General features: G+C 37.8%; 1 protein-coding gene across 1 annotated transcript in view; it reads left to right on the top strand.

The window, feature by feature from the left end:
* Positions 1-6967: 6967 nt before the first annotated feature.
* LOC104547047 (zinc finger protein GLIS3-like) overlaps positions 6968-17892 on the top strand; it is a gene marked incomplete at its 5' end in the record, with an annotated part of 33009 nt that continues 22084 nt past the window's right edge. Inside the window, 2 exons of the mRNA XM_010192598.1 lie at positions 6968-7129; positions 8562-8672. Coding sequence (XP_010190900.1) covers positions 6968-7129; positions 8562-8672 — 273 coding nt within the window. The remainder of the gene's footprint in view (positions 7130-8561; positions 8673-17892) is intronic.

The following is a 17892-nucleotide window of genomic DNA, read 5'->3' as shown; positions in this document are numbered from 1 at the left end:
AACTACCTGAAAGGAGGTTGTAGTGAGGTGGGTCTCAGTTTCTTCTCCCAAGTAACAAGTGAGCAGATGTGAGGAAATGGTCTCAGGTTGCACCAAGGGAGATTTAAATTGGTTTTTAGGAAAAATTTCTTTGCTGAAAGGGTTATCAAGCACCAGAACAGGCTGCCTGGGGAAGTGGTTGAGTCAGCCTCCCTGGAGGTATTTAAAAGATGTTTAGACATGGTGCTTGGGGACATGGCTTAGCGATAGGCTTGGTAGAGTTAAGTTTACAGTTGGACTCCATGATCTTCAAGGTCTTTTCCAACCTAAATGATTCTATGATTTTAAGTTTTTTGTATTAAATTCCATTAGTAGGACACATATTAGATAAAGAGTGCTTCACTTGTTCTCAAAATAGTGATACTAAGTAGGTAAACTCTGTGCATTTGTCAAATACTGAGTGCAGGTGATCTGATGGACTTCGCTGAATTACTGCATTAGAAAAATGTGCGCTGTAATAACAGCAAAATGCAAAGCAACACAAGCAGAAATGAAGACGTAGCTTTTGTTTACAAGATGAGAAATTCTGCCTCGCAAAAAGTGAGTTTGGGAGGGAATTTAATTTTACTAACTGTAATGAAAGCCCTCTGTAAAATGCTATGACTTAAGGCTAACAACGATCCTTGAATGAGTGAAAAAGAGGGTTTGATTCAGAAAAGTCACGTTATCTGAATGCCTAGTACTGGTAAGACTACTACTGGAATATTTATCCTGTATTTCTTATTCCATGTGAATGCAGAAGTAGTTAGGAGGAGACCACAGAAATTACTAATGGAAAACCAAATCATATTGTGTGTAGTGTTTTTAGAGTATGCATCTATGTGTTGATGTGCAGTCTGTCATGGATTACTGTGGGTTAGCTGGCAAAGGAAGAGCTGGTCTGAACTGTACATCTGTGAAACTGCTCATTTTCCTTCGTGTGTGCATGTAGTGAATGTAGTGGAGAATGCCTGGTCCCACACTGTTACGATACCATGTGTCCTGGGACCAGAAGTAGCATCTATTGTGCTTAATAAAGAAGAGGCATGGAAGGTAGAGATGTTGCTTATTTTGATACTATTTCATGGAAAGCATGTTTGCTAGGGTGAAGCTTCTTATCTTGTTGACCTTATAAAATCAGGGAGGAATTTCTCCCCTCAGATATGTATCCAATTTTCTGGGTGTACTTTCTTCTTCTGTTTTTGCATCCTCAAAGACTCACTGTGACTGAACAGGTTACTAAGCCAAATGAACTGGTATTTTACAACTGTACAGGAATGTATTTGAAGCATTGTTTAGTACATTCTGGGTGTGTACATAGTGTGGGGTTGATTTCCTCCAGGTTAGTTTAGCAGCAACTGGGACAGTTCTTCACCTTTCCATCAAACATAGGTCACAACTAACTTTCTGAGAGCATGTATTCTGTTTTATTGAAGAACAAAATATATTCTGTCTCTGAAGTATCTAGGTTTTTTATTGAGACTTTGTGTAGATACTTGCTAGCTCTTGATACACAAAAAGCCAGCTATTGCAATTTAATGGTTATAGGAAAGTTGAAGTCTAGCAAAGCCAAATTTAAAAAGGAAAAACACCCCTCTCCCCGTAACCTTGAGAGAGACCAGATTTGGAATATGTAATGAAATGCATTCATTATGATATCCCATAAATATTTCCAGACACATGACAATAAACTAAAGAAATGGTTATCCCTCACAATTAAAAAATAAAGGATGATCCTCCACCAAATGCAGTGATGGTGTAAACAATTTGAGGATCACTGTGTATAACTGATTCAAATTAAAAAAAGATATAAAGGGCTTAAATGTGAAAATATCAGAATAGGACAGTAACATTTAAAAGACGTGTAGATGAGGTGCTTAGAGATGTGGCTTAGTAGTGGACAGGTTATGGTTGGACTTGATGATCTTAAAGGTCTTTTCCAACCTGATGATTCTGTGATTCTATGATTATGTTGTATATTGGATGAACCGTTACTGTAAAATCAAATACTGCTCATGTGTCAGTATTTCTAAGAGTATTTTTTATTTGTTTTGGTTTTAGAATCAATTTTAAAGTAGGTCTGAGAAAGTATTGTTTATAATGAGAAAGCAAATAATTTATATATGAAATATCAATTTATTATATATAATATATCAATTTATATAAATGCATATTTTGCATATATAAATTATTTGGAAGAAAGTTAAGTGACTTGATAACAGAAAATACCTAGAATCCAAAGTTAACTTTTAAATTACTTTAGACATTAACATAGCAGAAAAGTACTAAAGAAAACACATTAGATGCTGAAGTAAAACAAATTCAAATAGGAAAAAGTGAAGATTTTGCATACCAGGTAGTATTAGGGGGTAGTTGGATAAAGAGGAAGCTGGGCTGTTTGTCATTGACTTTAAATCAAGACTAGGTACTTTTCTGTGTATGGACCAGATCTCAGACAGATATTGTTTGCCCAAGCAAGGTATTCAATCTTTGTTAAACACACTGGTGATCAACTGAGATAATTTACAGTGAAAATTGACTGATTTCTTAAACACTTGTTCACTGAATATCTGCTACAAATGGTAAAATATTCACTTAGGTATTGCCATGCTGTTCCTACAGTGTAAGGGTTTAAAAGTATTTCATAGCGCAGGTCTAACTCCCTGACAGGGATCAGAAGTGCATAGGGCTTTACCTGCTGCACAGATTATTTTATATAAATCTATGTAATTATATTGTAATCTTACAGGATCGTTGCCCAGTACACTGAACCATCTCTGTGGATACAAACATGTACAGCATACTCCTGAGAACACAAATAAATACATTTAAATAAACCAAATAAATACTTAAATAAATACATTGTTTGTTTCTTTTGACCACTGTCTTTATAAAAAAGTAAAGTAAACATGCTTATGGACACTCAACTAAATATGTTTTAAAAAATAACTCCCAAGTACAGAGAGGAAATTTTCTTTATGAGATGGTTTCAATTTGCATGCAACAAAAAAAAAAAAAGTAACTATGATTTCTGTATTGCAGCTTAGGAAAACATTACACAATTGATTCCCCATATAATACTTCAGAAAAATCTGGTTTAATCAGGAGTAGTTGATTACCAGGTTGGAAGGGACCACAAGGATCATTTAGTCGAACCTCTCAAGGTAAAAGTATAGTTTAAATGAGATGAGTCAGCACCCTCTCAAGCTGCCTCTTAAAATTGACCAATGTAGGGGAATTTACCACTTCCCCTGGGAGATTGTTCCAATGTCTGATTGATCTCATGGTAAAAAAAATTCTGGAGTTCAGTCAGAACCTCTCCAGAAGCAACTTGTGTCCATTACCCCTTGTCCTTTCCATGTGACTCCTTGTGAAAAGGGAGTCTCCATCTTCTTGGTAGCCACCACCCTTTATGTACTGGTACATGTTGATAAAGTCACCCCTAAGCCTTCTCTTCCCAAGGCTGAACAGGTCCAAGTTTCTCAGCCTTTCTTCATACACCAGGTCTTTCCATCCTCTGATCATCCTCGTGGCCCTTCTCTGGACCCTTTCCAGCCTGTCTGCATCTTTATTGGATAGCGGGGACCAAAACTGGACACAGTTCTCAAGGTGTGGTCTGACCAGTGCTGAGTCTTTGTCTCTGCTGGTGATGTCCTTTTTAATGCAACCCAGCATCCTGTTGGCTTTCTTTACAGCTGCCGCACACTGTTTGCTCATGTTGAGCTTGTCATCCACCAAGGCCCCCAGGTCCCTTTCCACAGGGCTGCTCTCCAGCCAGGTGGAACCCAGTCTCAGCTGCGTTCTTGGATTATGTGTTCCCAGATACAAGACCTTACATTTGTCCGTGTTGAAGTTCATACAGTTCCTGCTAGCCCACTCATCCAGGTCTTCCTGGAGGATGTCTCTTCCTTCTGGAGTGTCAGTTACCCCTCTCATTTTGGTGTCATCAGCAAACTTCATCTGGGAGCTCCTGATCCCAACATCCAGATCACTAATGAAGATGTTAAATAGCGTTGGGCCCAATATTGATCCCTGAGGGACCCCACTTGTGACTGGTTGCCAGTTAGAGAATAAACCATTTACTACCTCCCGCTGGGAACAGCCCATCAGCCAGATCCCACCCACCACACAGACCACTTATGTACATTGTAGTTTGTTTGTTTTTCAAGGAGGAGACTGTGGGGGACCATGTTGAAAGCCTTGGAGAAGTCCCAAGTAGACAACATCCACCAGTCACACCATATCAACCAAGCGGGTGTTAAGTGTTTATTGTAATATTTCCTGGAATACTTAAATTGAAATCTAATTATCAGGAAAGAACGTATGTTCTATGTTGTAGGAAAGAATAGATTTTTAATCCTTTTATCTTAAGCATCAGAGATTCCCAAGACTTCAAATAGCCTTGTTTTTAGAGTAAACATTCATTAACTGTTGTTTAAGGATAGGCTTTCTAATAATACAGGCTTTTAGTTTCAGTGTTTTGCTAGAATGAACTTTTCTGCAATACACAACTATATATTGCCTTGTGAATACAACACACAGTAATTCAAGGCTGTGGAGGGAATGGGAGGGAGTACTTCAGACTGTTTTCTCTTCTTCCAGGTTATGATCAGCAATGCAGGAGACTTCAGAAATCACAGTTTTTAAATTTGTAGGATAGCATTCCCCAGTTCTGCTCAGATAAATGTTTTTGTTCAGTTAAATTCAATTCTAATTTTGCAATTATATAAGCAATTATTTACACATTTTGTTTGTATGCTTGAAGATTCAAAGCTTAATAAGTTGTGAAATAAACAAAACAGAGGGGTTGCTGTTAGAACTTTTTCAATGAACTTTCACCCTGTGAAATTGCTGGTTGCTTGAAATATTAGAATTTATTTCATGCTTATGTACAGCTTAGTTACAGTCACTAGAATGGATGGGGTTTTAAAAATTATTTTAATAGGAAATAATAACTTGTTTAGGTAGGATACGCTGATCAGTAGGTTTCTTTGTTATTTTTTCTTGAATTATTTTGCTTCTTGAAGGCATCTTGTTATATCAGTCTTTTAGTTGTCACAGTTTTTTTATGCTTTCTCCACTCTGCCTTAAAAAAGTGATATTTTTATTTAGGCAATTGTAACAGATATATGTCTAAAATTTTCTTATTATTTTCTAATTACAGTTCCCTAAAAGTAAAAATGGTTTTACACCTGCAGCAATGTTCTGGTTGCATACTAAACCTTCATAAATATAAAGGCAACACTATATGTACAAGCACAAATTAATGTTTCATTATCAAAATTGGACAATCTGAAAAGCACTGTTAACTTTGCTCTGGACAGAGACATGGGATATAAATAAAAATCTTCATGGGTTGAGAAATGTTCTGAAATTGATGTGCGTGGAAGATAAAATTGCAGTTATGTTATAGTGGAGGGTGGTTCTTCCCCTTTCTCAAGCTTTAATTTCTTAAGCTTGATTTTAATATTGCTATTTTTTAGGTAATGTGTCTTTTCTCCTATATATTGTGATTTCCTGGGCAACATTCAGTTTATATTTCCTTCTGTTGCTAAAACTAAGCCAAAGCTGTTAGGGAGTGCTGTACAGAAATTCAGCCTCCCCAGTTTGTTTGGCACTTAATCTTTGAAGCTGTAACTCTCCAGATTAATTAATCACAATCCTGAAGTGCTTAAAAGAAAGTGATGAAAATTTTATATCCTGTTTTTTCTCTTTTTGAGGGTCATAGAGATCTGTGACATGCTAATTATGGTCAGAATTATGTCAGTGTTTTTCTACCTGTGCTTTTGTAACCATACATGCACCGAATAATATATTATAAAATTTATTTGCATTATTCTAGCATCAGTGAAAAGTGGCCTGTTTCTTTTTAAGTGAGTGAATACAAAAAGCAATGTTGGAAGATTTTGTGTTAGCGTTAGAAACGTTTAACGTCTGTGTTAATGCATTATTATTATTTTTGCAACTATACAGGAACTGCAAAGTAGCATGTTATACAGCAGATTCTTCAGATGTTGAACAGTGGAAGATGCAGCAGCTCAAACTAATGAGATTAATTGATCTTAACTGAATAAAAAAAGCCTATACTTCTCATTAATATTCATAAATATTCATGTCTAATTGAAATCAAGTGTAGATAAAAAAGCTGATGTCAAATAGAACTGAAGTTTTTAAGTTTCTCTTAGGATGGAGTATATTATGGGAACGTGATAGATGAACTGATTTTCTGCTCATAAAAACATGGGATTCTCTGCAGTACTTGATTTCATGTAGAAATACTGTGCCACATGATTATTGATTACCCATAGGCACTGAATCCTATTTTGATGGGCTTCTGTTATTTTTAATACCTCATACATTTACTTATGGCATAAAGGTAAAGAAACATTTAAAAATAATTTTAGTTTTCACAGCACAATCAGCAAGGCAGAGCAGGCTGACGTTTCCTGAGTGATTTTGTTGTACTCTGTGGGTTGGTTTGGCACTGAGATATACCTGTGTTCAGCTCAGTTGCTAATATCTCAAAAAGCCCATAGCTGAGAAGATGGTACCTAGCACGGGACTTCAAAACCCCGCGGTGACTGTTTTGCTTTCTGTGTGCTATGTGGAGCATTGGCTGGGGCTGTGTTTCCCAGATAGGCTGAGTGTCCTACACTTGGAGCTGACCGGTTTCTCTCAATTTCAGTATCCCATCTATAAAATGGGAGTACGACATTGTTTCTTAAATCTGCCATGTGCAGGTAGGGTAAACACATTCCTATGGTCTAAATGGTTCAAACCCTGGAGCACCACCCACACTGAGAAGCCAGACGTTCCTCAGCTTTGGAGAGACATCCAGCCCCAGCAGGGTGGAGGTCCCTGCAAGCCCTTTTCACCCTCCCGCTCAGTGGTTCCTGTTGCAGCTTGCTGTGTGTACTTCCCTTTCAAATAATGTCTTTTTCTTTTCTAGTTTGAGGGTTGCAAGAAAGCCTTTTCCAGACTAGAAAATCTGAAGATTCACTTAAGGAGCCATACAGGTGAAAAGCCTTACCTTTGTCAGCACCCTGGCTGCCAGAAAGCATTCAGCAACAGCAGCGACCGCGCCAAGCACCAGAGGACACACTTGGACACTGTAAGGAAGCAGAAGTCACACTGCAGTCCCCTTTACATTAGACCATGTGCTCCTTTCCTCTGACTTGGTGGTGGCAGGTAGCCCATAACCCTAGAGATAGGAGGGTGAGGTGTCTGATGAGGCTGTTTAAGCTGTTTCAGAAGTGACCCAGTAATGTGAGCAGGGATGAAGATGGGCCAGACTAGTTGACAAAAAGGCCACAGCTCCATGGACAGGTAGAGGCAGGAACTTGCTCTCACTTTGGCAAGCTTCAGGGAACCTGCTGTCATTGTGCAAAGAGACAGAAGTCATCTGCAGTAGTAACTGCTGTTTTCTGACAAAAACTCAGTCAAACTTAAGGCTGGGACATGTACCAGAAATTCAAGAGAGGAAGAATAGTTTTATAAATCCAAAAATTTTCATGCGAACGAATTGTTGAGTCACAGCTGAGTTTTGTTTAAAAACTTCTGTTTAGTAATAAAAGATCATGTTTTGTCAGAGACAAGCAGTTTCCAAAAGGCAGAAGTCCAGAAAGAAAATGAGAACAATGCCATTTGAATTAAATGGCTGTCACAAAACTGAAATTATCTATATCAAATAGTCACTAGAATCACTGGTAAGTTAATCATTTGTACAAGGTCTTTTCAGAAATGCTTTGTGAAACATAAATGGCTAAATTGCAAAATAGCTAGTTTCAGCAAACAGTTGATGTTCTTTTAATATTCTGTATTGTGGACCTAGAAGTCATCAGGGAAGACAGACAATTTAGAACAGGGAGAAGGAGACATTTATAGAGATTTATGTTTATTTTGTGAGTTAGATTTATTGGGCTTTCTTTTAAGAAAACTATAAAGGTATTTTAGGACTGGTACCTTTCTAAAATGACATGTGTTATTAGAAAATGTGAGCTGAAGGAGATGATCTTGTACTTCACATTAAAATGTGTATTTTAGTGTGTAATATTTTTGAAACTTCAATATTCAATGCTTGCTTTGGTTTTTGCTTGCTCTCCTTGCAATGTAGTAAACTAACACTTTTTCTTGTTCTCTTTTCTGAAGCAGATTCTTCTGTAATCCTAAACAGTCTATCTGGGCCTTTACTGCAGTTTCTTTACCTGATTCACTAAAGAATGTAATTTCTGATTAAGCCAAAGATTGCTCTGAGGGTGGAAGAATTGTGAGTATAACTAGCAATATTCATTGTACTGATTAAAAAAAAAAAGGTAACAGTGAAAGGTGCCATAATGGAAGCTTTCCTTTGGTTTGTCTTCCTTACAAGCCTTACTTTCCTCCTTTCTCTTTATAATAAGTTACCAAGCATACTGCTTGTAATAATGTAAATTTTTATTCTGTAGTAATGTGATTTGCAGCATCCCAAGGCTCAGAAGGGATTATCTTGAATTAAAATATTGCGTGATGCAACAACTGCTTTATCCTTTTTCTTTTTCACTTAGAAACCGTATGCATGTCAGATTCCAGGATGCACTAAACGTTACACAGATCCAAGTTCCCTGAGAAAGCATGTGAAAGCACATTCCTCCAAAGACCTACAAGTCAGGAAAAAGGTAAATTTTCTCCCATGTTGACGTGTAAATCTTACGTGGAGAAGTCAGTGTTCTAATATTAGATGTTTCAATGTACCTTCAAGTACCTGTGCTGATTTCAGACTGTTGATTAGAAAAAATGTTAATGGGAAGTAATAGACATGGTTCTTATATAGATGGTAACTTAATCTTTGACTTAATGAGGTTGCCTGCTTTAATGTTTTTATTTTCTGATGTGATGATTAATCACTAAACATACATAAGGAGGCAAATGAAAAATAATTTTTGAAACCAGAAATTTTTGTTTTTAAGAGTTCTCTCACCTGGTAAATACATAGTAATACAAAATCCAGTTTATATGGCCAGTCTCAGATGTAAGGATGGAATTTGAGGGCAGATGGACAGTATGTGTGTTTAAGCTCTAAATTACATTTCCATATGCCAAACACTTCCAAATACCAAGACATTTCACAATGCAGGTTCCCTGAAGATGGCAAGTCCACGAGTCAACAGTTGTTTATATGTAAAAGCACATTTTTGAAGAGCTGAATTCTGACCTAAGGGAATAATTCCTTTTTCTGAGCATTTTTCACCCTATCTCCTATTAATTACTGGCAGTAATGTCAGTCCCATGTAAAACAAGTTATAGTTTAGAAGTTTTAACATTAAATGCACGGCCATTCATAGAAAGTAGCAAATGCGTTGTACAACACTGGAAGCACTAAGTGGCAGTCTTTAAACCTGCAGTATACAAATTCAAGAATAAAGTTTTGATTCAGTGGTTTATTGAATCAGGACGTAGCAGCAGAGACCTGCATGTCAGCCTGTGAAGGACTGGCATGTAGTATTCCTGAGGAATTTCCTTTAAACTTACGGGTGCCCACTCCTGTATCAGAGACAAAGTGACTGAGCTTTCATTTTCACATTAATAAGTAGTTCTTTGGGTGCCTTGCTCCTGTGCATGCTGCCCACAGGCAGGACTGCCAGAAGAGGTCTGTGAGACCTGCCCTGACTGTCCCAGGAGGGCATCTCAGCCACTTTTACAAGCATATAAAATAAATATTGATCAAGATGTTGCATTCTGAAAAATTTGTGTGTGATGTCTCAACTACAGCTGTCATAATGGACCTCAATACAGGTATTAAAACTGCACTGTAACATTACTGCCATTGAAAGTGAAATAATGTGTTATCTCCTTTCTCTCATTTTGTCAGATTGCAATACTATGTAAGATTTTCCTTCCTGCATTTCATTCACTACTTGGTTTTTCTCATTTTTCATTCCTTCTTTGTGCCAGTTTAAACCTGGCCCTTTTTACTCATCACTTGTCTCTCTGTGGTCACATTTTAGACTTCAAGTTGCTTATTTTGTCCTTCCTGGTTGATAAGGATTTATTTATGCTCATTGGTCACCTGAGATACATTGATATATGGAAGGGGGAGATAAGCCAAACCTCAACAAAAGAAACGAAAAATTGTGACATCTATTAAATCAGATACTTAAAGCATTGATAAAGCTTGCAATGTGTTATGTTTACAAGGTACAGCATAGTTACTGGACCTCTGAGAACTTCTGATTGCTAACTAACATCATGCTTTGGTATTTGAAATATTTCCTGGCAGTAATAATAATAAAAAGCAAGAAACAATAAACCTTTTAATGCAGAATTAAGGTTATTTATGGCTTTAATTAAAAGTGAAAAGTGCCTTAATGTCAAAAATGTCTTTACAAAAATGTGAATTCATCAGAAATAACCATAAAATTCCAAAGTGATAAAGGCACAGCGGAGTAATACTTCCAGCCCTAGGGATCTATTCTGTTGAAGAGTCTGAAACCCTTTGCTGTCCCACTCTGTTAGTCATGGATTCATTTAATATATCGTGCCTGACTGCTTTTAATCCTCCTTTTAACCTCCCCCTACACACCAATTGACATTCTTGTGGTGTCTTAAGTTGCTGGCTCTCCAAGACTGTACCTGCAAATGTGTCTTTGAAGTTGCGTAGACTTAAAATAGCAAGATGAAGTATATTGTAACAATGGAATCAGCTGCTTGCTGTGCTAAACATTACATTGAGTCTTCAGCCCAATTTTCTAGATCTGTCTTCAAAGCTTTGACTCTTTTCTTGGCCCTCTAAGGTAGGGTTGGATTACACATTGTGATATAGATAAATTTCTATCTCTGAATTATTTTTAGCAACTTATGTTGATATATGCTTATGGCTTACTGTGTAAGGCAAAAACACCTTTTCTGCAAATCTTCTAAGGCATCCACTTTTCCCCTCCTCCTCCCAACCCCCAGCCTCTGGCCATGCACCAAATACACTTAACTGTGAATCTCTGCAAGTAATGGGGTGAAATCCTTTAGACCAAGAAGATCCCAGCACAAATACACTTAATGCAAGCAGTTTAGTGAATAGTACAATAAACTCTCATTTACTTTTCAAAGGAAAGCAGGAAAGTAAAGAGAGCCATGCCTGCTTTAATCATCTTTGTATAATTTGTAAAATTCTTCATAAACGTGAGGGCAAACATGTACACAAATACCATGCAGACACCTGGGGACAGATGCTGAAAATGTCTAGCATAACATTTTAGGTATAATCTCTATCCATCATAATATTCAGTCTGTACTTCTGAAATATTTTGGTGGGATAAAAGCAGTGCTTACTTTCTTATTTTAAAAAGTTAAAATTTCTGGCTGTGCCTGGATTTCATCTTCCTTTTGGGAAACTGGCTGGCTGAACCAGCAGCTTTTATATGCAGAGAGACTATAACAGTCTAAACTGATTGTTTCCTAGGATCAATGGTAAACATGCAGGATTTTTGAAAGGAAAGGACAAGGGAAAAATATTAATGGATTGAAATTGCTATTTTCTGTCTTCTTTCAAATACCCAGTAAAAACAGTATAGTTACTTGGCTTGCTTTGTGGAAGTGCAGAGAATCAGAAAAAACGGTTCGGAAAACCTAAGGATTAGTGAGGCAGGTAGTTGTTTCAACTAATCTTCATAGCATTTTTTCTTCTTATGAAACACTAACACTTTTCTGACTTCATAAAATCTTAAAACCATGTATGCACTGATACTTTTTCCCCCTGAATATAGACTGATTCTGAAAATTGCCAGTCTGTAATATTAGCTGCAGCTGTTGATGGTAGAAATATTGTGTATTTGAAGTCAGGGTGAATCATTATGCCTATTAGATCCCATAGTTCTTATTTATAGAACAGCTTTAATAAGAAAGTCTACAGTTGAGAGCTTTGTTTTGATATCTTCAACACAACTGAGTGATTTTGTTCCTTGAGTCATTCTGTGGAGTCTCTGACTAGTCAAAAAATAGGGCACTACTTGTAAGCTTATTTTCAGTTGGTTATACTTGGTGTTTTCAGTAAACAGGAAATTTCATCTGTGAACTGATGATACTCGAAGATATGAATCTCTAGGTTTTTTAGTTTGTAAGTCTTTTTATTGAAGTTAGTGAAAATGAAATTATGCAACATATCATTTACAAAATCCAGAGCCTGCACTATTACATATCCAGTATGACACCATATCCAGATTTGACACCAATATAGAAGGCAAATACTACCATTATGTTCTTCATGAAGGTACGTTTGTTGTGTGATCTAGCACTCAGCCTTGCACAAGTATGAGAACATTATTTTCTTCATAGAAGTATAGCATGAAAAACAATTTGCTATTGCTTCAGGAGTCTTGCTGAAGAAATCTGTACTTGTGTATCTAAAGAAAATATTTAATTCACTTCTAAGTATTACAGTGCAAGTCCCACTGTGAATGGAATTGACCCTCCACTGGCTTTGTAGATCTTGTAATTAAAATCTGCAGAGTATAATGTCCTTTTAAAGGTTCTGGCTTTTTAAAAAGTAGATTTTCAAACAGATAAGAGATAATTAAAAAAAGGACAAAAGTTTACTTTTATTTCCTACTGCTGTTTGGCAAGGACAGGATCTGTTTGGTAACATCTGCCTTATCATCTGAACAATGGAGTGGCTATGTTCTTAGTTAAAGTTTTAATTTTCTGTAATTTTATCAATGAATAACTGTTGTCATGTATAATAGGTCTTTAAACTAGTGTGTCCTGCCAAAGAAGAAAAGATTTAAAAGGTTGTTTCTATTTAATTGAAGAATAGTAGATACAACCGGTTAGCTTCATCTTTGTGGAAAAAAAGAAAAGATACTTCAAGCAGTTCAGATAAACAATAGTAGCTAAAGGGAATATAAAAGTCTTAGTCTGGGCCTTGAACTGAAAGGCAATTTATACCAAATAATATTGTCTTTCAGCTGATCAGACTTTGACTTTTCACCAGTTTTAACAGTGCCCAGACCGTGTCTTTGATCTTGTCTAAATTAGTTATGGTTCAGATACATTGTACAGACAAGCTCTAAGATATTAAATGCATACCTGAGCGTTGCTTCTGTAAGCTGTCTGTCTCCTGGAAACCTGCATCATCTTAGCTCATTCAAATGGGTCTTGAGGAAACCACACATGGATTCACCCAACCAAATAGCTTAACACCTCAGCAGATGCACAACACAGTAAACGATACTCACAGATCTCTACTGGATTTTTCAATACTATGCAGAGAAGCACAGATCAACTAGAGTGTGCAGTGTTTAGTCTTAACTACATGATGTTCCTAATTTATTTATTTTATTTGTACGTAGTCTAACACAGCAATTGTGATTATGTCTATTTTTCTGGCTTTTTCTGGGACAGAATTTTTGTACTGTCTGTGCCAGAAAGCAGGTATCACAGAGGTATAGCTTTGGGAAAGGTGGTTCAAAGGATATTTTTGAAAGTTGTCTACACTTGGTGGAGGTTTTTTTTCATTGTAACGTATATGGTACATCTACCAAATCACAAAGTAATGGAGGGGTTGGTGTGATCTCGAGCGATAAGACTTCCAGCTTTGTTCATTGCTGCCTAATGATCTTTTTGACACAGATTGGTCAGTTGTAAAACGATGATTGAATAGTGGCTTCTGGGGAGTTGTCGAAACATTCTCCCAGTGAAGGACTCTTCTAAGAGTTGTTCCTGTGATGTCTGGTTGGAAGGAGATCTTTTCAGGTGTTATTGAGATGACAAGGAATAAAGGACAGGCAATCAGGGTCTCTCTAATCCTGCCGCTATTTGTGCATTATTTCTTGCATGTTGCATTTATTGCTCTTTCACAAACCAATCAGTTTACAATGGCTGGAAGTTTTCAGAATACTTTTCCTGATTAGAATAGAGAAGAAAAGGTGCTACGCTGTAGGTACTGAGATGGAACAGGCTGTATGACACCTCAGCCATATCGAGTCCTACTTCAGACTGTATTAGAGGCTAGTATAGCAAAACAGCCTACACCAGGTGTGGAGCACGTGAGAAATAATGAAATAAGGATGTGTATTGTCTGGCCAAAGCAGTTCCTGGAACTGCCTTGCAGAGTGGCCTCTGCTGACCATGACCAGGATTCCCATCTGAACCGAGGGGCTTTACAGAAGCCACCTTGCACAGCTAGTAATGATCCTGCAGATATCACTCTTCTGCCACTGTGCAGCCCTCATATTAGCAAAAAGGGGATATAAAATCTCTAGCTTTAGAGGCATATCTTAATAACTGAATTCTTCTGAGGCCTAGTCATTTTATCTCCCTTTTCTAGCAGTTCAACTCTTCTGTCTTAGAGCCCCATTATATATCATGTATATAAACCTGTCCATATTACAATGAAAACATTAAGAGCAATGTGAGAAAAACCAAAGTGTTTAAAGACTATTGAACAGTATTTCTCTGGAAATTACATTTTAATGTGGAGTTTTCTATAAAGTTTTGAGAGATTGTCTACCTTTGTGTTTTGTGGGTCAAGTCAGCAAATAAATTATTTTCTCAGCAAAATACTACAAAGCTCTTGCTTCTTGCAGGGCCACACACTTCTTGATTATTCATTGTTTATATTGTTTTACAGTAGAAACAGGCTTTTTTATTGTGACTATATATTGATTGTACGATACAATCAATGAAGCTACCAGTTTGTTTAAAGATTTTGTAATAAACAAGATTTTACACCGGCATTTAGGTTTAGTGGAGAACATGAATAGAAAACAATGTCTGGTGATTTTCTTTAGCTAGTATCTTTGGGTTTTTTTCATTTTGCAACACTTATTTACAGCTTTTCCGTTCATTTTCTTTCATTTCTCAGTATTTGAACTAGACTTTTTTGTGAATAAATAAACACAATGCTTAGTGTGTTTCTTTCGGGAAATAAATTCACTTCTTTTTTATTTTTTCTAACTCAGAATGTTTAATTGATGAGGCAGGAGGAAGCCAGGGAGGGTTAGAGCATTACATCATTGGTATTTCAGCAGGCTATTTGAGAACTAAGCTAGTTACCAATGACATTGTCCATTGTGTGACTATATTAATCTGGAGAAACGGTTCTGTTTGTGAACATCTGCCTTGTGGGGAGCCAACAGCCGGATCCTACAGTATGAATCCAGTTTGTTTCTGTATCTTTCAGGTTACACTTGCTGTTGTACAGACTCTTAGTTCAGATTTCACTGTTAAAACTGCAAAAGGGAGAGAATGGATTGAAAAGGAAGCAAATCTATTTTCTTTCTTTGAGAGCAGTTGAACATAAGGATATTTTCCCTCATTTGTTCTCTATGAAGTCCATTTAAAAGATGTCACTAATGCAAAAAGAAGTGCATTCAGGGCCTAAGGGTCAGTGAGCAGTGCCCATGGCAACTAAGAAACTATTCTGCAGAAAAATGCAGTAAAGAGTAAGTGTTCTAATCCCCAACTTTAATCCCTTTACTTCCTGTTTTCAAAATGAAATATAAATCAGTCACCTTGGCATGCAGCATTTTTTCCTGAAAGGGATGTTGGCAAAAAGGAATTAGGAATGGGAAGCAGTGTTTCATGAATTCAGTCATGCAATTTGTTGGAAGATGAATGACCGGTTCTTTTGAGCATGGTCAGTGAGAAACAGGAGAACAGATCCTGAAAGTGATAGAGGACTGGCGGTGGCTGAGCCCCTACCCAGCTGCTGCAGAGGCAGCAATGTGCACTGTAGTAGGATGGCCTTAAAACATCTTTGCAGTACCTGCAGAGGGTCTACAGGAAATCTGGAGAGGGACTTTTTACAAGAGCATATCGCAATAAGACGAGTGGTAATGGTTTTCAGCTGAAAGAGGGTAGACTTAGGTTAGATCTTAGGAAGAAATTCTTTACTGTGAGGGTGGTAAGACACTGACACAGGTTGCCCAGGGAAGTTGTGGATCCTCCCTCCCTGGAAGTGTTAAAGGCCAGGTTGGACAGGGCTTTGAGCAACCTGGTCTGGTGGGAGGTGTCCCTGCCCATAGAGACCTTATCACTTTCTACAGCTACCTGAAAGGAGGTTGTAGCGAGGTGGGTGTTGGTCTCTTTTTTGAAGTAACAAGTGATAGAACAAGAGGAAATGGCCTCAAGTTGTGCCAGGGGAGGGTTAGATTAGATATTAGGAAAAATTTCTTCACTAAAAGGGTTGTCAGGCATTGGAACAGGCTGCCTAGAGAAGTGGTTGAGTCACCATCCCTGAAGGTATTTAAAAGATGTGTGAATGTGGCACTTCAGGACATGGTTTAGTGGTGGAATTGGCAGTGCGAATTGGCAGTGCTAAGTTTACGGTTGGACTTGATGATCTTCAAGTTTCCAACATAAATGATTCTCTGGTTCTATAATTCTGTGATACTCATTGCCCTTCACTCTGGGCCATAAATGTGCTATCCTGTCTTCAGTGCTACTTAAGTATTACCAATATCCAAGCAAGCAAGATTGAAGCTGTGTAAAGGATGCCTAAAAGCTTGTAGTTAACAGACTGGACAGCAGCCCACTCATGAGTCAGATCTTTACGACTAGCCTTTTTGAGTATCCCTGTCGCAGGCTGCGACCTCCTCTGCATCCATTGTTCACATACGGATTTCACACTGCTGGAGTTGGGTATTGCCACCTGGCCTGCCATGGTGGTACTGATTTTGGAGTCCTCATTACTACTCTTGAAACAATGATATACTGGGTTCACTAGCAGTCCCCATGTGGAGAGGGACTTCATCTGCCCATTTGTTTTCTCCCTGTGTTGCAGAACTCTGCCCCATCTGCTCTTCTCGGTGACAAACAATGATAGGACAAGAGGCAATGGGCACAAGCTGGAACACAGGAGGTTCCACTTAAATTTGAGAAGAAACTTCTTCTCAGTGAGGGTGACAGAGCACTGGAACAGGCTGCCCAGAGAGGTTGTGGAGTCTCCTTCTCTGGAGACCTTCAAAACCCGCCTGGATGCCTTCCTGTGTAACCTCATTTAGGTGTTCCTGCTCCGGCAGGGGGATTGGACTAGATGATCTTTTGAGCTCCCTTCCAATCCCTAACGTTCTGTGATTCTGTGATTCTGTGACAGAGTTGTTTGTGAGACTTCACTGAAAGCTGAATTAGGGCTTTAACAGTAACAAAAATCTCAACTGGAAACACAAATGGCCCACATTCATTTCTAGTCTTAGGCTCTAATCAAGGTATTACTTTGAATAGATGGATATTGCCTTGTAGGAACTGGTACGTGCATTAATTTAAGTTCCAGTGGAGATTAACACAAAATCAAATACTTAAAGTGAAGGCCAGTGTTCCACCAAGCATGCTGCAGAGTTTAAAGAGTGAATGCAAAATCTGAAAATCTTTGCCTCTGTATAGTAACAGTTGTTGATATGATCTACATATTTTCATGGCAATTTTTGGTAACCTGTGACATGGAGAAAAATATGTTTGTGGTAAGCGAAGCACCAGGTGGATGAGTACTTGTTTATTTTCCAGTTTTTCACTCATTAAGTGAAAATTTGCCAAGCAGATGTATTTTCAGAAGGGAAGGCAAATAATTCTGCAGTACAAGTGGTTTCTTTGTCAGGCTGGATTTATATGGAAAAGCTGATGTTTAGCAATGTCATATACTGACTATGTCTCCAAATCAGTCTGGTGCAAGAGAGTGATTTTTTTCCTGCTTTTTGAATGGCACAGCTCAGCTCTTAGATTGCTGTTTACTCAAAAAGCAGCTACAAGGCTCTTAGAACTGTAAGAAAAAGAGGATTAAATAGGAAGGGTCATAGGTATAGTGTAGGTAGCATTTTTTTATAAGATAGTTGCATGCTTTCAGATTTGATACAATCTGATATGGAGCAGGGAGAGAGGTTTTGTTTGGGGATTGTGTGTGGGGGCAGTGTG

The sequence above is a fragment of the Mesitornis unicolor genome, unplaced genomic scaffold, assembly GCF_000695765.1.
Source record: "Mesitornis unicolor isolate BGI_N332 unplaced genomic scaffold, ASM69576v1 scaffold31849, whole genome shotgun sequence".
In the NCBI taxonomy this organism is placed as follows: domain Eukaryota; kingdom Metazoa; phylum Chordata; class Aves; order Mesitornithiformes; family Mesitornithidae; genus Mesitornis; species Mesitornis unicolor.
This window is presented reverse-complemented; position numbering and strand designations above follow the sequence as displayed.